The 22,005-nt window shown below is 46.6% G+C and overlaps 1 protein-coding gene across 1 annotated transcript; it reads right to left on the bottom strand.

Annotated features, from left to right (window-relative positions):
* Positions 1–10,680: 10,680 nt before the first annotated feature.
* LOC147653810 (endogenous retrovirus group K member 9 Gag polyprotein-like) lies at positions 10,681–16,084 on the bottom strand. The gene has a single exon (XM_086885486.1). The coding sequence runs from the start codon at positions 15,666–15,668 to the stop codon at positions 14,664–14,666; it is 1,005 nt and encodes a 334-aa protein (XP_086741612.1). The 5' UTR covers positions 15,669–16,084; the 3' UTR covers positions 10,681–14,663.
* Positions 16,085–22,005: the final 5,921 nt, after the last annotated feature.

Genomic DNA, 22,005 nt, shown 5'->3' with positions numbered 1-22,005 from the left:
CCCTGATTGTCAGGTGAATGGATTTCCTGGCCTAGAAGATTGAGTCAGTAAGTGTCCGGGCAGAGTCTCCTCAAATGCAAAGTGAGTCTATATGTATTTTAACATATTTCATCACAGCAGAGTTGAGGGATCCAGGCTAGTGCCGATGGATATCTCGGAGGAGTTGTTTCCTCTTTGTCCTTCTTGATTGAGTTACTCTAGCATAGGTTTGGCGGGTGTGGTGTTCAATTCTAGCAACGACCATCTTCCTGAGGCTCGTCCCTTTTGTTTCGCTTGATTGTCTCTGGCCGAAGTCGGCCGGGCGTTGCCTAGGTCCGGAGGTAGACTTTCAGGCTAGTTCTTTTGTCTCTATGATGGTCTTTGTCCTGTTCTTTCCTCCGAGTTGATGTGCCTGCCGAGGTTTGTTATCTGGGGGGGGTTCTTTTGCAATTTGTAACTTTGGAAGAGGAATTCTACCTCGACCTGGAGGAGAATTCCTCATTCCATATTTTCATCAGTTATAACTATACATACTTTATTGAAACCTTTTCTTTCGAATTTTTATTCATCCAATTCTTTATTACAATAACAAAAGAAACAGGGAACTTTCTAGTAACTTTTACATAACTACAAACAGGGGTCAGTGTGGGTACTGTCTTTTCTCTCCATGTGAGAGGTTTTCCCATGGCCTTCTGCCTGAGTTTTCAGCAACCCAAACATTTACTCATTTCCTGCTTTGAGATATGAATTAGGCGGAGGGAAAAGCAGGCTCAAAACTTAAAAGGTATAAGGAAAGCTTTATTAACTTCTTTACTTTATTTACACCTTTAGAAGTAAAAGAATAATAAGAATCAGAATAAAATCTTCAGAACACTTCTCCTCTTCTCCTCTCCACAACCTCTTTTCTTTCCCAACTGACAACTCACAGACAAAACCTGGGATTTTCAATCAGTTACCACCTCTACAATAGTCTTCCATCACTTCTTGTAGGGAGGGGTGTTTCTCTCACCATGCCATAGAGACTTCTCCACAAGAAACAGTTCTCCTCTGGCTTAATGTCACAGCAAATCAGCCATCCAGGAAAGGAAAAATCTGTTTGCAGTGTGAAAGCCCCTCCCATGCCTTGCAGTTTTCCTAAAGCTGCATTCATGGGCCATGTCAACTTATGGGGTACGATTTTAAGGATGAGCTGTTCTAGCATGAAAAAACCCAAAAGTTATCTTCTTTTATCTCAGGGAACAGAGGCTTTTCCTCTTCTATCCCTGGGGCAAAGTTTTTCATCTTCCTCTGTCCAAGCTTCTCATTGGATTACAGCTTTTCAACAGCCACACTCTCCAGCACAAGTGCCCTTTCCTCATGGGCTGTGGGTGAATGCTGCATCCCCCCATGCACTTCATGAATTACAGGGAAAAAACAAAGTCTGATATATCAAAAATATATCTTCACCATAGCCTTACAAAGAAAATTTCAGCCCAAGACCAAGGCATCTCCTCAATCCCCTCAACTAGAATTTGAATCCTTTGCTACTGACCTTTGCAGAGCTAACCAGCTAGCTTTGTTTTTTGCTAAGCATGGAGGAAGCTTTTAACAGCCCCTACCAGAAAACTCATTTCTGTAGGTGGCTTCTTCCTTTCTCACCAAATGTCAATTAATGCAAAACCAGCACAGAAACAAAACTGAGGGAAAAAGAAAAACTCTCCAACAACATTTTTAAAGTTAGAGAGTCAAAGCATTACTTTATTATCTAGCCAGGATATTGTTCTGGCCAGGATGTACCACAAAAATAATCTCATCCACACATAGCCTAGGTATGCAGAAAGAATCATTCCATCACACAACAGTTTTATAAGATTTTTCATATATTTTATATATTCAAAACTCCTAGAAATGAATTGTTTTCTCAGTTCTAGGAGACAGGTGTCTGCTAGGGAGGGCAGGAGCCTCCCTTGGAATGAAAGAATGTAGACCCCCTCCCTCTGAATTATTATAATTTTGAAATCAAGGGGCTTTCAGGAAGAGATCTGGGGATAGGAATAACAGTTCTAGTATAGCCAGGCAAACAAACAACAATAACTACAGCATTAGCAAGAAAACAGAACCAGGGACCCCGTGGCAGCTTTCTCGGCTGAGATGGGAAGGGATGGAGGAGAGGCTTTGTTTCACAAACCCCTCGGGCAGTCAGTCCCGGTGCTCCTGCAGGGCTCTGAGGAACACTCAGCTGGAACAGCAGGGATGAGCTGAGATCCTGGGCCAGTGGATGAGGTGTATCATCAGCTCCGTGGTGGTGGCTGGCACTGCCACACATCCCGGCAGGACAGGGGGTGCGAGGCCACCAACAAAGAGGGGAGAAGGAGAAGAAGCAGCAGCTCTGTCTGGGTGATGGCGAAATTCCCTTCTGTCCACCGCAACAGCTCCGCACCCAAAAATGTCTTTCTCCAAAGCTGAAGAAAAGCCCACCAAACTGTCCCCACCCTCCTTTTTCCTGCCCCCCTTCCTCCCCGGGTCTGGCCACTCTTTGTCCTTTGTCAAGCACCCACTAAATACTCACAGTTAGGTTGTCCCCGCAACTAATGGGTAAAAATTCCACGGGCAAGCCAGAGGAAAAAAAAAAAAAAGGACACCTAACCCCCAACAATTGGGTCAGCATTCATTGTTCCCAAGTTGCAAAGTTCTTAGTAGTTGGTCTCCTATTGGATCCAGATTTCTTTGCTTCTGATGTTAATTAGATTTTAATTCCTTGATTTTCTTATCAGTCTTTTCAGGAGGAGATATCTCCAACTCTGCCAGAGCCAGAGTCTGTGGTAGATGTTCCCAGATGGCCACTAATGTTCTGTTGATGACCCATCAATGGCCTTTATCTCTTTGGGGCTACTCCTAGTCTGTTGATATGCTGGGTTCATCAGGCCTCACCTAGATAAACAGTGCCCTTGAAGAAGCTTCAGTTCTCTTCCCCAGAGGCAAAGGTGAACAACCCTGGCTAAAGTTGTACAAAAAAAATTTAAACAGATATCTTTCCCTACAGCAGAACTGCATTTCTCCCACATTTGCATGTGCACACTTGCATGCACACAGACATAAAGAGTCTGTACAAGGTACCTGCAAAAAATTCCCCACAAAGGTACTGAAATACTCACTTCAGATGCCTTTGCATCTTCTCAACAAGCCAAGGGTCAAGCCTTAAGGAGAGAGGGTCTCAGCCAAGGATTCATCATTGTTAAGTGCAGTAAACTTGAGAGTTCTCTCAGGTTCTCTCTTGCTGAGAGGCCCCACTCAGAAGAAGGTGGCTGATTGCAGCCTCTGTAGTCCAGAAGGGCTCAAAAGGTCCCATTTTTGACCAGTTTCTATAGGGCAAGAAGAGAGTGGGCTTTATTCATAAAAAATCAGGAGCTCATTAGATAGCATGAGTTCCTGAGAGCAGTTACTGTTTCTGGTAAGCTTAAGAGGAGCTGAGTCCAAGTGCTGTCCATCAAGGCCAAGGCTTGATAGTGTTATAACCGTAATTGCAAAATAACGTTAATATAAAAAGCAATTTATTATAAAACAATTTAAGCATAAGCAACGAGAGAAAAAACCACAATAAATAAATCAGCGCAGCAACGGGTGGACAGGGGTCTGCACCCAGAGGTACAGATTTTCCCAAATCCACAAAGGAGGGATTGCAGTCTGGGGTTTTTATAAGGATTTTCGTATCCTCAGGCAAAACCCGGAGTGGGCACAGTCCAACAAAGAGTCTAGATGTGTGGTTGAATAGATTTCTCAGATCCTTCGAGCTGAGTCAATAGTCAACTGGGCAGAGTCCTTTCACATGGGAATGGTTCTGGGTGCCTTCTGATCGCATCTTTTGGTTGGACTCCCGGGATACAGTGTCCAGGTCGGGTGCGAAACAGATGGATATCTCAACTGGGCTACTCTCATTGTCTGGCTTGATTGCCTGTGTCCTGCTCTTTATCTCGGGCTGATAAGCGTCGCCCGTGGATCGTTACCACCTGACTCAGGAAGGAATCTTTAGATCATACTACATTTCATATTTTTACATTATTATAAATATAACATATATTTCTTTATTCTCCTTCACGAATTTTTATCCAATGCCACATTTATCACAATAACTACAGCATTAGCAAGAAAACAGAACCAGGGACCCCGTGACAGCTTTCTCAGCTGAGATGGGAAGGGATGGAGGAGAGGCTTTGTTTCACAAACCCCTCAGGCAGTCAGTCCTGGTGCTCCTGCAGGGCTCTGAGGAACACTCAGCTGGAACAGCAGGGATGAGCTGAGATCCTGGGCCAGTGGATGAGGTGTATCATCAGCTCCGTGGTGGTGGCTGGCACTGCCACACATCCCGGCAGGACAGGGGGTGCGAGGCCACCAACAAAGAGGGGAGAAGGAGAAGAAGCAGCAGCTCTGTCTGGGTGATGGCGAAATTCCCTTCTGTCCACCGCAACAGCTCCGCACCCAAAAATGTCTTTCTCCAAAGCTGAAGAAAAGCCCACCAAACTGTCCCCACCCTCCTTTTTCCTGCCCCCCTTCCTCCCCGGGTCTGGCCACTCTTTGTCCGTTGTCAAGCACCCACTAAATACTCACAGTTAGGTTGTCCCCGCAACTAATGGGTAAAAATTCCACGGGCAAGCCAGAGGGAAAAAAAAAAAAAAGGACACCTAACCCCCAACAATTGGGTCAGCATTCATTGTTCCCAAGTTGCAAAGTTCTTAGTAGTTGGTCTCCTATTGGATCCAGATTTCTTTGCTTCTGATGTTAATTAGATTTTAATTCCTTGATTTTCTTATCAGTCTTTTCAGGAGGAGATATCTCCAACTCTGCCAGAGCCAGAGTCTGTGGTAGATGTTCCCAGATGGCCACTAATGTTCTGTTGATGACCCATCAATGGCCTTTATCTCTTTGGGGCTACTCCTAGTCTGTTGATATGCTGGGTTCATCAGGCCTCACCTAGATAAACAGTGCCCTTGAAGAAGCTTCAGTTCTCTTCCCCAGAGGCAAAGGTGAACAACCCTGGCTAAAGTTGTACAAAAAAAATTTAAACAGATGTATTTCCCTACAGCAGAACTGCATTTCTCCCACATTTGCATGTGCACACTTGCACGCACACAGACATAAAGAGTCTGTACAAGGTACCTGCAAAAAATTCCCCACAAAGGTACTGAAATACTCACTTCAGATACCTTTGCATCTTCTCAACAAGCCAAGGGTCAAGCCTTAAGGAGAGGGGGTCTCAGCCAAGGATTCATCATTGTTAAGTGAAGTAAACTTGAGAGTTCTCTCAGGTTCTCTCTCGCTGAGAGGCCCCACTCAGGAAGGTGGCTGATTGCAGCCTCTGTAGTCCAGAAGGGCTCAAAAGGTCCAATTTTTGACCAGTTTCTATAGGGCAACAAGAGAGTGGGCTTTATTCATAAAAAATCAGGAGCTCATTAGATAGCATGAGTTCCTAAGAGCAGTTACTGTTTCTGGTAAGCTTAAGAGGAGCTGAGTCCAAGTGCTGTCCATCAAGGTCAAGGCTTGATAGGCATTTCTCTGATCACAGTGCAGTTATGGGGGTGGTGATGGTTTGGGGAGGACATAGGGGAGGAAATGTACTACTGGATTGGCTACCCATTTCATTTTGTCCATAGAGAAAAACAAAACTTTTGTTTTATTTGTGTGTATATACATATGTCAAGTTTTGCATGGGTCTTGGGTCTCAAAGAGACAAGAGCATTTGTTGGTTTTTGTAAAGTTGTTTATTTTATGAATGCATCAGCCTCGAAGGCAAAGTGTTGAGAAAAGTTTGTGTTAAAAGCTTTCTGACATAGAGTCCCAATGTTCTCAGCAGCAGCAGCTCCCTCCAAGCAGAAGCAGCAGCAGCCACAGCAGCAACTCCCTTTTTCTCCTTTTCTTCTTTCTTGTGTGTTGTTGTGTGACCCCAATACAGGGGGATTATATTCACAAATCATCCAATCAGCTAAAAACATGATTCTAAAACACTTTTTCTACACCATTCTGAGCTTAATTCTAATGTACAAAAGTAGTGTCAGTTCTTACTGGCACTTTTTACATAAATAGCTTTATCTATTTACATGAATAGTCTTATCTGTTCTATCTAGAAATGTAAGCAATGTTTTAATTATTGTCCTGGGGTGACTTTATGATACTGGTATTCCCAATCTCCTGCTTTATATATGCATTAAGTTCTGCACCTTTAAGTTTAGCTTTGGGAGCTAGGGAAGTTGAAGCTGCTGGAGGCTGATGGGAGTTTTTCTCTTGACCAGTAACTGGCCATTTCTGAAAAGTGGCAGTGATTCTGACCATTGAAAACTTACACTCCTACTTCATGACTATGGCTTAAAATATTTCAGTTTCTCTCAAGGCTCTAATTTAATCTCTGCATTTCTTTCTCTCTCTGAGGGACTCAGAGAGAATTATGTTTCATGCATTTAAACATAAATATCTATAAAATTGTGTAGATACAGATATTGGATATATATAGATTCATTTTATAGATGCAGAGAAATTATATATACAGAAATGCACAATTATAGATTGTAGATATATTTTATTTATGCCTAGATACTTTATATCTACATATATTTTATAGAATCATAGAATGATTTGGATTGGAAGGGACCTTAAAGATCATTAAGTTCCAGCCCCCTGTTGCAGAACTTCTGCTTAAGGTCGTTTGCCCTTGTCCTATCAGTACATGCCCCAACAAAAAAAATCCCTTTCCAGCTTTTGTGTTGTTTCCTTTAATGCACTGTAAGGCTGCTTGCAAGGTCTCCCCAGGACACCCTCAACTCTCTCAGCCTGTCTGTGGAGCTGGGGTGTATGGGGGCAGGTGTGAGGATGCAGCTCTGGGTTCTTTTCCCCAGGACTGAGATTGACAAGAGAGAGGCTGTTTTCTCTTGTTCAGACTTGGTTGTTTATTCTTTCCTGTTATAAATGAAATCAACCAGATTTTGTCAATGAGAAATTTATTGAAAAATTGTAAAATTGAATTTTGAAACAGCCACAATCAAAGTCAACGAGCCCGGGGTCGGCGTTGGGTGAACTCTGAACCAGCCTCTATCACACTGATTCCCCCAAGTTCACAAACTGTCTATGAGAGGGCCAAGTTTTAAACAGTTTTTTCAACCTGAGGCTATGCAGTCTCCGTTTTTTCCTCCTTGATGCGTTGTTGCATGTTCATATTTCTGCTCTTGGTCTGTTGATGAGTTTTCTGAGAAGGAGAGAGAGTTTGAGCAGTTTCTTGGGAACTGGTCATTGAGATGCATGGTCAGCTGGATTAGTATCGGGTGTTGATTACTGAGTCAGTGGCTCGTCTTCCCTGGGTGGATCCATCTCTTTTCTTGATGCTATCTTTGTTCTCTTGCAAAAATCCTGGGTTCCCACTTGCCATTTTGCAATCCCAAGTTATTCATGTTTTATTCATAAGACCTGTTTTATACCTGAGTTATATATGTGTACAACAAACATGAATTATACCAACATATATATATTACATTTCCTTATCTATATGACACATATACAGTGTACAAGGAGTACACTAAGATTGAGAGGTGCAAAATGGCTAACAAAGAACCTCTTCAAGGTTTTTTGTATGTCTACTCCAATTAACAAATGTCAAGTAAGCTATTTTTCTTAGTGACCCAATGACCCCACACGTGTGCTGCACTGTGGCATTTTCTATCCAATCACTCATTATTATCCAGAAACCCTTAGAAGAAGAAGAAGAAGGAAGAAGAAGGAGAAAGAGACAACATCTTGTTTCTTATCTTCTAAAATAGCTTAAACCTTAAACTCCAACTTTCTCACCCAGTGACTTAAGAAAACTCTAAGGGACACACTCACATTCCCAGTTTCTCTACTTAATTTTAAAAGCTGTCTCCATGGTGTTATGTGAAATTCAGTGCTTTCTTGGGTGTGAGAGCCAGGCACCACAGATAAGGGCACATTTTCTGTACCTCTGACCCCAACAGGCAGGGTACCATCTCACCAGAGCAAGGTCTGACCCACCCCCTACCACACATTCCAAGATGTCTTGAAACAGATCATCATTCCCAGTCTCTGACACCAGTAAGTCCAACCTGAAATCTCTCTTAATGTAACTGAATGGGGCTTATTCTCCCACCAGTTTACTTAGAAAACAGCACATCTTTTGGCACCCAGTGTGGGACAAGACAGAGAAGTTGGAATTACAATTTTTTTCTAAAGCATTTTGTGTTTTGGGGTACAGAAAGTCCCTGATCATCATGATGCTCGATGTATTCACATGAATGTTGTACTTTACCCTATATCTGTTTCCACACGTGGGGAAGTATTTGCTTATCATGGTGGCCTTTTTAAGGCCAGGGAGAGGAACCAAAATTGTTTTGTTGATACACTATGTTTATTGCATGATAACATCAGAGGCAATGAATTTTGTTTGGAATGTGCATTCAGTCTTGTTTGCCTGTGCTAACCAGATCTCACCTCTGCCAGGCCTGGAAAATGTCTCTCTTCTGTGCTTATCTCAAGCTCCTGATGAGGTTTATATTATGGCAAGCTCCTTGCACTGTGATCATGATAGTGCTTAAGACAGGCAGCTGTGCTCTTTAAGTCCTTACAGACCTCCGGAGGTCCCTTCCAACCTCAACCATTCTGTGACTCTGTGAGTATTCCTTTGGTCTGTTAGGGTCAGCTGTCCTGGATGTGTTCCCTGCCAACTTCTTGTCCAGCCCTTGCTCATTCTGGCCTTCGGGGAAAAAATGATTCACATTGAACCTGATCCCTTTGGCTTGGAACTGAGGCCACCACACTATCTGCCATGCTTACTTGATGAGAAGTGACCCCTTGTCCTCAGAAGACAGTCCTGTCCCCCTGCCCCTGGCAATGATGTATGGTGGTAAAGAATAACCTCTGGGTCGTGGCCACACGCCCATCGTACTTCTGCAAAAATTACCCCTGTCCTGGCTGGAACCAGGACAGATTGACCATCTACAGCTTCTCTGGGTAACCAGGGTGGTTCCAGGGTTTCACCACCTCCAATCTAAAAAATTTATTCTGCAGGTGCCCCTATCCTCCTTTTTACCTGCCCCCACTTCCCCTCTGGGCCCAGCCAAACTCTTTGTCTTTTTCCAGTACTCACTAAGTATCAGCAGTCAGGTTTCCCCACAGCTAAAGGGAAAAATTCTATAGGAAGGGCACCTAACCCCCAACATTATCCACCCCAAATTTTTTCCCATACCAAAATGTTACATCAAATTTTAAACCTTTAAATTATATACAAAAATCCTCTACCTTAATTATATACATATTGTTATAAATGGATAGCCAGTTGGATCAACAAAAAAGAATTTATTCCATAATTAAAATACAATTGTAAAAGTCACAAGCAAATATAAGATGTCACAGACATTAGCAGTTTCTACCAGCATGGCCAAAGCATCCACTTTCCTGTTCCCTTCTGTGATGGCACCTGGCAGGTCAGTGTGTGACCTCACATGCATGATCTGATAAGGTGGCTTTCTGTGGGACATTAAAAGAGTTAATGCAGAGATCAATTGGTGTAATTTTGGATTGGAAACATCTTTGAGAAAAGCGTGTTCTGCCCTCCTAGCTATACCAGCAACATAAGCTGAATCTGTGACCAAATTAAAGGGTTCATCTTTGAATTTCTCAAAGGCTCTGACAACAGCTGCTAACTCAGCTATCTGTGGGGATCCTTCCACTATTTGGACATCAGATTCCCACTTTTGAGTCTTGGGGTCTTTCCAGATCATCAGAGACTTGTGGGATGACCCTGAGCCATCTGTAAAAACAGTTAGAGCTTTGAGAGGTGTCCTGCTTTGGACTAATTTTGGGGCCTCATTAAAAAGTTTACGTTTTGGTATGTGGATGGAAATTTGTCCTGTATAGCTATCCAGGGCAAACTGGAGCTTTTCATTATTCTGGAGCAAATGCTCCAGGTCTCCAGTAGTCAGTGGCAGGTATATGCACGTGAACTCACACCCTGCAAGAGAGTGGAGGCGAGTCCTGGCTTTTTTAATTAGATGTGCCATGATTTCCTGAAAGGTGGTAATTGTTTTTGTAGGCTTGTTGTTTGTAAAGATCCATTCAAGGATCAACAGAGAGTCCCTGAGTTGAGGATCCCATTGGAAAATCAGTCCATGGAAAGGGGGGGCCTTTCCCAGAATGACAAACTGGAAAGGTAGGCTGGGTTTGAAGCAATGGGCTTGGCATGAAGACAGGGCGTCTTGGATTTTGGTGATGGTACCTAAGGCTTCTGGTGTGAGGGCATGTGGAGAGTCCAGGTCCCCACTGCCATAGAGAAGATGAAAAGGGGGCAAGGTCCTCTGTTGTAATTCCAATTAGGGGACGGATCCAGTTGATGGACCCACATAAACTGTGCAAGTCTCTCAGGGTCTTTGGGTCGTCTTGGATGGCGAGCTGCCGGGGTACAATGGTCCCTTCATGAATCTGGAGTCCAAGATAAGTCCATGGGTTGGTGTACTGCACTTTGTCCTCATGAATTTCAAATCCAGCTTTTTCTATGGTTTCAATGGTCTTTTTAACTGTTTTGTCCAAGTAAGTCTTTTCTGATGCACAGACCAAGATATCGTCCATGTAGTGGTGGATTACTGCATCTGGGAATTGTTTCCAGACAAGAGACAGAATGTGAGCTGTCGTTCCGATTGGGAACGGCTATAAAGAACAACACGGACTCTCAAGGGAGTCACAACACGAGAATTCTCTGGTTTATTACTTCAGGCCTGTTTTATAGACTGGTACGTGGAAAGTACAGAAAAGAAACTCTTATTGGTTAGCAAAGTGCTACATCACCATCATTGGTCAGGGGGCTCACCACCCCCCTGACTCCCTCCTGCAAGGAAAACAAAGAGTGCAAAACAACACCTGTAAGGCTGTTTTGTGTCCCTGAGGATTGTTTTAATTCCGTCTCATATTTTTCCCAGGCTACTTTCTCAGGCAAGCCTGAGGAGCTATGTGGCCTGTAATTTGTACAGGCGCTGTGGTTCAGATTTAGCATCCATAATTCACCCTTTTTGTTAGAAAAAATAAAAGGCAGTGTTTGTCACGTCCTGCTGGGCCCTTGCAGGAGAGAGAACAAACACAGCACAAGAGGTTTCTTTGCTAGAACTTTGAATGGATGCTGATCTAGAATTAATCTAGAATTTTGGCTTACGTTTTGGTATTTAAGAATTGTTTTCTTTGCAGGGATTCGACGGTTGACTCCAATATCTCTAATTCAGTAAACTAATACACACTCTCACACAACAAATAAAACATTGTTAATCTGTTCAAACTGACAGTTTAACTTGTCGACAGGTAAGAATATTTACAAGTCTCTGCTTGTAGAAGGACCATCTGAATGATGATCGGTATCTTGGTCATCATCTGACGGTCGCCTGTTGACTGCTTTCTGCTTTTGATGTCGCAGATCAGGGCGAACACACCTTGCAGGTATCCACCGTACTCCAGTGTCCGTGGAAACACATGCATACCCACGACCCCAAGCTATGAGCTCGCACGGGCCTTGCCACTTGTTGGTGGTTAGGTCTGTCACCCAAACTTTCGCTCGAGGCAGGTGCACCTCGCCTGAAGACTGCAATGAAAGAAAATGATTCAAGATGACAGGGTTATCTGAATTCTTTTGCACTGTGAGGTGATTGATTGTGTACAAGGCTTTCTCCAGTCGGCTGTGTGGAGTTTCTCCAACCATCCCCGTTTTTTGTTTTTCTAGAACACGTTTCAGGGTACCATGAGCGCGTTCGACAATAGCCTGCCCAGTGGGAGAATGTGGGATACCAAATACGTGTGAAACTCCCCATAACTGTAGAAATCGTCGTGTCTTCTGTGAGGTGTAGGCAGGACCATTGTCAGTTTTCACAGAAGAAGGTATGCCCAAGACTGCAAATGCGATTTTCCAATGGGCAGTAACATCACGACCCTTTTCCCCGGTGTGAGCAGATGCCCACATAGCAGATGAAAAGATGTCAACAGACACATGCACATACTTAAGTCTGCCAAATTCAGCAATGTGAGTGACATCTGTCTGCCAAAGCTGCAGGGCTTTCAACCCTCTGGGGTTCACCCCCGCTGGCAGAGGTGCTGCGAGTCCATGACAGTCAGCACAAGAACTGACAATGTCACGCGCTTCGGTCGGTGTTAAGTGAAACTGTTTTTGCAAAGTATGTGCACTTTGGTGGAAAAAATCATGCGATGCCTTGGCTTGTGCAATTTTGTCAGGCTGAGACGCTACCCAAGCAGGGTTAGCTAACCTATCAGCCCTGGCATTACCTTCTGCTATGAAACCTGGTAGATTGGTATGACTCCAAATATGCAGAATGTAATATGGGTGAACTCGAGCTTGGATTGCATACCACAAAGACTTCAGCAGCTGAAATAGACGCTCATTATCAACTTCTTTAAGGAGTACACAATCTAAACGCTTAGCGAGATCTGCTACATAAGCAGAATCAGTAACTAAATTCAGCGGTACCTGAGAAAACCGCTAGAATGCCATGGTAGCGGCCCTTAGTTTGACTAGCTGGGCTGAGCCTGACTCATGGCCTTCCAGCACTTGCCACTCAGACTCATCCTTCCATGTAACAATGGCTTTCCCCATTTTTCCCGAACTGTCAGTGAACATGGTGGGTCCTTGCACTGGCACCCGACTACTTTTTTGCCAAAAGGACAATTCAGCTGACCCTGCTAATTGCAGCAATTTGTGGCTGGGCAGATGATAGGCAATCTGCCCTGAAAAGTTTTCCAGCGCACTCTGTAAAGAGGTACTGTTGGTCAGACTCCATTCAAATTCCTCCCGCCGGATCGGGAGGATAATTTTCTCAGGGTCAGCTGCCATTAACTGCAAACACCGCTGACGGCATTTAATTATCAATTGAGCAACCAATTCAAATAATGTGGGAGCCATCTTTTTTGGTTGATGAGGCAAAAAGATCCATTCCAAAATGTGCAACGGATCAGCCCATTGTTCACTCCATTGGCCAATGATACCTGTAGGATGAGACTCTGGACAAGTAATAAAAACAGTGATATCAATGGATGGATACACCCGGTAAACCTGCCGAGCAGAAACAGCCTGTTGAACATCCTCCGGCGCTTGCTGCGCTTCAGGAGTCAGCTCCCGAGGGGAATTCAGATCAGGGTCCCCCTTTAAAAGATTGAACAATGGGGACAATTGTTCTGTGGTTAGTCCCAAGTAAGGATGCAACCATGTGATGATACCCATCAATTTTTGGGCATCATTCAGAGTTTTGATAGAATCCATGAATTGTACCTCTTGATGGCAAATGGTTCGATCTAAGATTTTGACTCCTAGATATTTCCAAGGAGGATGCTGCTGAACCTTTTCCAGAGCTACTTGCAGGCCATAAGAACGCAGAGCTCCGAACAGCTGGGGCTGTATCCTCAGCAGTTCATCCTGGGTGGATGCTGCCACCAGGATGTCATCCATGTAATGATAACAATAAGCGTCAGGGAACTGCTCACGGACTCCAGATAAGGCCTGAGCTACATACCACTGACAAATAGTCGGGCTGTTCTTGGAGCCCTGTGGCAAAACTTTCCATTGATACCTCTGCACGGGTTCAGCGTTGTTGATCGTAGGTACTGTGAAAGCAAACTTGCATTTGTCCTCAGAATGCAATGGAATAGTGAAAAAACAATCTTTTAAATCAAGGATCAGGATTTTCCACCTCATGGGAAGTATGGTAGGTGATGGCATGCCAGGCTGCAGTGCCCCCATGCTTTCCATGACTGCATTGATCTTGCGGAGATCCTGCAACAATCTCCACTTCCCAGATTTTTTCCTAATCACAAAAACGGGACTGTTCCAGGGACTAGTGGAAGGCTCAATGTGTCCCTGCTGTAACTGTTCTTGGACCAATTCACGAAGGGCAACCAATTTCTCTTTAGCCAGGGGCCACTGGTTTTCCCAGATGGGTTTAGTCACCAGCCACCGTAAGGGCAGCGTGGAAAGTTGTGTGCCCTTCGCCACAGTGGCCCCTATCAAAAATGTGTGCCAATCCGCACCCCCCATGCTGCCAAGACATCCCGCCCCCAGAGGTTCAATGGAGCTGCAGTGACATAAGGCCGGACCGTAGCTGTTTGCCCTTCTGGGTTTTTGATCAACACGGGCCGCTGGCTCACAAATGTCTGCGCGGTACCTCCCAATCCCTCAATGGCCAAACCCATAGGAGTCAGGGGCCAGGACAGAGGCCATGCAGAGAAGGAGACGATCGTCACATCCGCCCCGGTGTTGATGAGACCTCGAAGCTGAATTTGTGGCGGGCTGGCAGTCGGCAGACTCAGGGTGCACGTCATTTGAGGACGCTGAATAGATATACAGGCAGACCAAAGGACTTGGGGCAGTCCGGTAGATCCAAAGCCACCATCCCCGCGAGTCCGATCAGCAGTCCTAGGAACACAGGACTTAAAAGGCACAAGTTGAGCAATGCGAGTTTTTTCAGGGATGGTAACAGGGGGGGAAGGAGTAGAAACCAAGGCACAAATTTGTCCCATAAAGTCAGCATCAATGACTCCTGGGTGTACAAAAATCCCCTGCAGGGTTGCACTAGTTCTTCCCACAAGCAGTGCACTCAAGCCTTGACCCAGAGGACCAAAAGCATCCAGGGGAACCTTATGCACATAAGTAGAATCTAATGTAACTGTTGTTACGGTGTATACATCCACTCCAGCTGCCCCCTGGGTGCTGCCTCTAAGCTGGCTGAGTAGGCCTGTGGTGGGGCTGTGCCCTGGGAACTCACTTGTGTCAGAGCGCAGGTCCCCCGTGTGCTCTTGTACACGTTTCCCGAATCCCCCAAAAGCTGACCATTGACATGATATCTAGATCTACATTGATCAGCAAAATGACCTGGTCTGTGACATCTAGCACACAAGAACTTTCCTTTTCCTTTGTTATTCTGCTGCACCTGCCGAGCCTTGCCTTGAGCATTCTTTCGCTTCTTGGAACCACCCTGGCGTCCTGGTTGTTTTGATGCTAGAGCGGCTGCCAGAGCAGACATTTTGTGTCCCACAGAGCCCACTTTGGCACAGGTTCGGACCATCTCTGGTATCGAAGGGTCTCCTGGAAGAGCCTCTATGATCTTCCTACAATCTTCATTAGCATTGTCTCTTGCTAGTTGTTTACACAAAAGCTGTCTCAGGTTATCATCTTCAACCTGTTTCTCCAAGGCTGCTGCAATTTTTTCAACAAATGGCAAGAAGGGTTCCTTTAAACCCTGAGTGATTGTCACATATCGTGCCCTGGGAGCAGCCATTTCCATAGTCTTTAGCAGTGCTCCAATACCAATTCTTTGCCCGTGCTCAAGGACTCTAGGGTCCCAATGGGCCTGGATATCAGGATTAGAAAACTCACCAATACCCAACAGGGCCTCTACTCTGATCCCATGTCTGGGATCATGTGCAGGCAGACGCGTATTCCCGTCTGCAGCCTTCTGAGCCATCTGTCTCCAATTATCTTCAAAAACTTTAAATTGCACAGGCTGGAACAAAACTTGAGCCAGGTGTCTAATATCATATGGAGCAAGCAGATCAGTGTCTATCACCCTAATGATTTGCATAACCTCAGGAGATCCGAGCCCGTACTGTGCAACTTTACTCTGTATATCCTGTACCACCTTCCACGCTATCACATCGTGCCTGTCGGGCTGTCCCATATATGGGGCAGCCTTAAACACAGGGAAGGCTTGGGCCGCCCCTTGGGGTGCCCCTCCAACTTCCCATTCCCTCCGGACCCAGCCATCAGAAGCTGAAGTGACTTCTGGCCCTTCCTCCGTCTCCCCCGCTCCAGCAACTACGGTGTTAAAAATCCCAGTCCCGGGTGTCCCCAGCCTCTCGAGCAGCTCCCAATCCCCCAATTCCAAAGCTCGCTGTCTCACCACATCCCAAAAATGTGCCCGATGCTGCAGACACGCGGCTACTAGACGGGGTGGGGACAGCCCGAGATGGTCACAGGGCAGGCTGTCAGCTGGGTCGTCCCGAGCACCAGAAGAGGCGGGCGGGCCGGTCGCCTCAAGCGATGTAAATTGCCGCTCAGAAACTGCAGCAGGTATGGTGGCAGAGCAGCTGCGGCGAGTCCAGGGGAGGGGTGGCGCCGGCCCCGTGGAAGGCAGCAGCGGGGCGGAAGCACCCCCCGTCGCCGCTAGCGGCGGTGCTTGCTGCATCGGTCCTGGGGGGGGGAATTTCTGGCGCGCAGCCTGCCTCCGCCCGCGGCCCAAGTCCTCCGGGGACCCGAGCCGCTCCGAGGAAGCGCTACACCACTCATCTACGGTGTCATCCCCCAGTCTCTCATCTCGTACAAAAGAGGCACTCCTGGCATCTAAGTCTTCCATCCCGGCCTCACTGTCCTCAGATTGGCTCCATTCCAGCGCCTTAAAAAGCACCCCCCAGGTGGCTGCCAGGCCACCCACGCTGGTATCTCCGTCAGTCAATTCCGACCATAAATGGTCCCCTATCGACAGCCAATCTCGAGATCAAAGGCATTGTCCATAGTCACAACAAAACCTTGCTCTTTCACCCACTGAAATAAAGCGTGCATGGCATCTTCAGAAACACTGAGTCCCATGCAGGGCAGGGCATCCTGCCATGCAAGGTAGGCAAGCTGTTCATCAGCTGAAGTACAGTTCCCCATTATGAGGACTTTATCTTGGCGGCTCCGCGAATGCAATTATGCACACGCTATCGGCTCAGACCCGGGATTTTGAGCTCTGCTTTGCCAAGATGAGCCGTTCCAAGCCCGCTCACTGGCAGGCTCCACTATCCCATTGGTTTCCAGAACCAGCTTCCTCTAGGAAAGCCCAGGAGAATTCCACTTACCCCTCTAGGGGGAAGGGCTGGCTTTTTCCCGCTCGCTGCTTACCCTCAGGGGATTAGCAGAAGTCACGTCGGTTACCAGACCTCAGGGGTCGGCTGCACCACATGTCGGCGGTCACCAGATGTCGCTCCGATTGGGAACGGCTATAAAGAACAACACGGACTCTCAAGGGAGTCACAACACGAGAATTCTCTGGTTTATTACTTCAGGCCTGTTTTATAGACTGGTACGTGGAAAGTACAGAAAAGAAACTCTTATTGGTTAGCAAAGTGCTACATCACCATCATTGGTCAGGGGGCTCACCACCCCCCTGACTCCCTCCTGCAAGGAAAACAAAGAGTGCAAAACAACACCTGCAAGGCTGTTTTGTGTCCCTGAGGATTGTTTTAATTCCTTCTCATATTTTTCCCAGGCTACTTTCTCAGGCAAGCCTGAGGAGCTATGCGGCCTGTAATTTGTACAGGCGCTGTGGTTCAGATTTAGCATCCATAGTGAGCAACTTACCACTGGCATATAGTCGGACTGTTCTTGAGGCCTTGAGGAAGATAAAGCCAGTTATACCTTTTCAGTGGAGCCTCTCTGTTAAGAGAGGGGATGGAGAAGGGAAAGCAGGGGGAATCTTGGGGGTGCAGCAGGATGCTGAAGAAACAGTCTATGATGTCTATGATGGCAAGAGTCCAGTCTCGAGGTAGCATCAATGGTGAGGGCAGGCCAGGCTGGAGGGGACCTTTGTCTTCAATGACATCATTGATCATGCAAAGATCATGTAGAAGACTCCATCTGTCCTTTCCAGGCTTTTTCACCACAAAGACTGGGGAGTTCCAGGGGCTGGTGGCCTTGATGACGTGGCCTTCGGCAAGCTGCTCTTCAACTAGGTCTTGCAATGCCCCTTTGAGAGGGGTCACTGCTCAACCCACACCATCTCCTCTCATTTCCAGGTGAGCCGAGGGGTAGATGGCAGTGCGCAGTCCTCAGTGGCCCCAATCAGAAATTCCATCTGGGAATGTGTAAGGAAGCCCTCCACTGGGATAGGAGGTCCCTACTCCATAGGCTGATGGGGGCCCTTACCACAAATAGCCAGATGGTTGCCAGCTTGCCTTCAGTTTCTTTGACAATGACATTCCAATTGCTGCACATAGACACTGAGGATCCACCAATCCCTGAAATCTCACCTGCCACTGGCTGCAGTTCCCAGTTTGCTGGCCACTCCGAGCGGGAGATGATGGTCACATCTGCGCCAGTGCCCAGCATCCTTGGTTGGTAGATTTTCCCTCCCTTGCAGAATAAGCCACACTCGATGGTAGGCTTTTTTGGGACCACAGTCTGTGCCCACATTATTGTGGGGTTGAGGGGAAGCTGTTCCGTGTGGTTCTGTGGGAGTAGAAAGGCTTGTGCAATCAGGGTTCCCTATGAATGGTAAAAGGGTGTGTCCATGCAGCACAGTTGGACAAAGACTTCCTGTCCAGGAAATCTGTTTGTACTTCTGGAAAAGCAAAAATTTCTTTTGGACCATGGAAAGTGTCACCAGTAATTAGGATGTCACAGGGACCATCTTCTGGTCCATGCTTCCCTGTGGGAATATGGTAAACCCTTTCATCTGTAAAGTCAATGTATGGTTCAGTTACCAGCTGGCACCTGATTCCCATTGGAATCTTTCCTGTGTTGGATCCTCCTCATGTGGCTTGAGATCTCCCAGGATGATGCGCTGTGATGCTTCCCACCTTCCTGTCTGATGTGAATCTCACAGTTGGGATGGAGCAAGATGGCTTTTGATTTGTTGTCTGCCCGCGGGGCCATACCGTGCTCTGCTGGAAGTTTCCTGAGTGCTGTTGGAATCCCTGTGGTCTCTGGGGCTTTTGGTAGCCAGTGCAGGGGTCTTGAGTGGGTGACCTCTCTGGGCAGCCTTTATAAAGTGTCCAAATTCACCACAGTTGAAACAGTGAGCATTGTATCTGGAAGTTACCTCTGCAGATGCTCCAGAAACCACTTCAGCCATGGCTTTAGCAACTGCCTGGGCAACTGTGTTTTCACTGGAAAAATGGTGTGTACACCTTTCCACCATTTGTCCAATGGTGGGTTCTCTATCCAAGGGTAAAGACCACAGGATATTTTTACATTGTCCATTAGCACTCTTTATAGCTAGTTTACTCAAAAGTTCTTTTCATGCCTCTATACTCTCTATTTGTTTTCCTAAGGCATCCTTTAATCTATCCACAAATTTGATTAAACTCTCATCTACTCCTTGTTTGATATTAGCAAAATGTAGGGTTGGGGTAAAGTTGTTTGGAGTGAGGAGCAATGATGATTTTGCTGCAATAGCTACATCTTGCAATGTGTCCTCAGATAAAGTGTTAGCTTGTTCTGAGGGTTTTAGGAAGTAATTTTCTCCCACTAACTGTTGAACAGAAGATTTTTCCTATTTGTATCTTTAGAATATTTGTCAGATAATGTTTTTAATTGTTTTTTCCAATGCCTTTCCCATAGCATATATTCAGCAGGGGAAAGGAGGCATTGAGCAATACTTTTGACATCGTGTGGTACTAAGATATGCGCAGACAAAATGGTCTGACTCAATCCTCTCAGGGGTACCATGCCTCCAAAGGACCTGCTTTTCAAGTCCCAGGATGGCGTTACGGGCTGTAGCATGAGACACAAGGTAGGTTTCCAACCATCCTGTGGTGGCTTCTACCATTGTGAGCACGTAGCACTTGCCTTGGCGGGTTTGGGGCAGTGTGATGTAGTCAATCTGCCAGGCTTCCCCATACCTATATTCGGATCAACGCCCACCGTACCATAGCAGCTTCAACTGCTTGGCCTGCTTGATCGTGGCACATGTCTCACAGTCATGGATAACCTGAGAAATGCTGTCCATTGTTAAATTCACCCCTTGGTCTCGTGCCCACTTATAGGTGGCATCTTTATTCTGATGACCTGAGGCATCGAGCTAGGAATAACTCTCCCTTGTGTTGCCAATCTAAATCCCTTTGACACCTCTATCTTTGCAGCCTGATCCATTGCTCATTGTTTCGGTGCTCATCATTAGCCCGACTCCTGGGGACATGAGCATCTACATGATGGACCCTCACAGACAGTTTCTCTACCCTGGTGGCAATGTCTTTCCACTCATCAGCAGCCCAGATTGATTTTCCCCTATGCTGCAAATTGGCCCTTTTCCACCTTTCCAGCAATCCCCACAGAGCATTGGCTACCATCCATGAATCAGTGTAGAGGTAGAGCTTTGGCCATTCCTCTCTTTCAGCAATGTCCAGGGCCAGTTGAACAGCTTTGAGTTCAGCAAGTTGGCTTGATCCACCTTCTCCTTCAGTGGCCTCTGCGACCTGTCGTGTGGGGCTCCATACGGCTGCTTTCCACTTCTGGTTCATCCATACAGTGTGACAAGAACCATCACTGAACAGAGCATAGCGTGCTTCTTCTGATGGCAGCTGATTGTACGGTGGAGCTTCTTCAGCCCGTGTCACTTGGTCTTGCTCCTCTACATCAGTGAGACCAAAGTGTTCACCCTCCAGCCAGTTTGTAATTATTTCCAAAATCCCAGGGTGATTTGGGTTTCCAATATGGGTGTGCTGCATGATGAGGACAATCCATTTGCTCCATCAGTGGCGTCAGTGGTATGGTGGGTAGCAGGAACCTTTCCTTTAAACATCCACCCCAGCACTGGTAGTCGGGGTGCCAGGAGGAGTTGTGCTTCTGTGCCAATCACTACTGAGGGGGCTTGAACTCCTTCATAGGCGGCTAAAATTTCCTTTTCTGTTGGGGTGTAGTTGACTTCAGATCCTCTGTAACTTCAGCTCTAAAATCTCAGAGGTCAGCCTCGAGTCTCCCCAGGCACTTTCTGCCAAAGGCTCCAGGACAAGCCATTGTTCCTGGCTGCAGAGTAAAGCACATTCTGGATCAGCACTCTGGTCCCGTCCTGACTGGGCCAAGGGCTACTGCATGAGTGATCTCCTGCTTGATCTGGGCAAAGGCTTGCTGCTGTTCAGGGCCCCAGTGGAAATCGTTCTTCTTTGGGTGACCAGGTAAAGAGGGCTCATGATCTGGCTGTACTCAGGAATGTGCATCCTCCAAAAACTTATGGCACCTAGGAAAGCTTGTGTTTCCTTCTTGCTCGTTGGTGGAGACATCATGGTGATCTCGTTGATGATATCAGTATGAATCTGATGCTGTCCATCTTGCCACTTTACCCCCAGGAACTGGATCTCTTTAGCAGGTCTTTTGGCTTTGTTCTTGATGGCGAAGCCGGCTTCCAGCAGAATCTGAATGATCTTCTTTCCTTTCTCAAATACTTCCACTGCCGTGTTCCCCCACACAATGATGTCATCAATGTACTGCAGATGTTCTGGAGCCTCACCCTTTTCCAGGGCAGCCTGGATCAGTCCATGGCAGCTGGTGGGGCTGTGCTTCCACCCCTGGGGCAATCGGTTCCAGGTGTACCGCACTCCCCTGCAGGTGAAGGCAAACTGAGGCCTGCATTCTGCTGCCAGGGGAATGGAGAAAAATGCATTGGCAATGTCAATAGTGGCGTACCACTTCGCTGCCTTGGACTCCAGCTCGTACTGGAGCTCCAGCATGTCCGGCACAGCAGTGTTCAGTGGTAGAGTCACTTCAAGGCATGACAGTCCACAGTCAATCTCCATTCTCTGTCAGACTTGTGCACAGACCAAATGGGGCTGTTGAAGGGTGAGTGGGTTTTGCTGACCCCCCTTGACTCTCTAGTTCTTGGATCATCTTGTGGATGGGGATCACAGCATCTCAATTTGTCCGATACTGTCGGCGGTGCACCGTCAAGGTGGCAATTGGTACTTGCTGTTCTTCCACTTTCAGGAGTCCTACTGCAGATGGGTTCTCTGATAGTCCAGGCAAGCTGTTTGATTGCTTAATGTCCTCTGTCTCCACAGCAGCTATTCCAAAAGCCCACCTGAGTCCCTTTGGGTCTTTGTAATAGCCATTTCGAAGGAAGTCCATGCCCAGAATACACGGGGCCTCTGGGCCAGTCACAATGGGATGTTTCTGCCACTCCTTCCCAGTCAGGCTCACCTCGGCTTCCAACAGAGTCAACTGCTGCGATCCCCCCGTCACCCCAGCAATGGAAACAGGTTCTGCCTCCACATGTCCTGATGGCATTAGGGTACACTGCACACCGGTGTCTGCAGGAGCTCAGG

This window comes from Cyanistes caeruleus, chromosome 4 (assembly GCF_971803275.1).
Source record: "Cyanistes caeruleus chromosome 4, bCyaCae1.hap1.1, whole genome shotgun sequence".
Classification (NCBI taxonomy): domain Eukaryota; kingdom Metazoa; phylum Chordata; class Aves; order Passeriformes; family Paridae; genus Cyanistes; species Cyanistes caeruleus.
The sequence above is the reverse complement of the archived record's forward strand: the minus strand, read 5'-3'. Positions and strand labels throughout refer to the sequence as shown.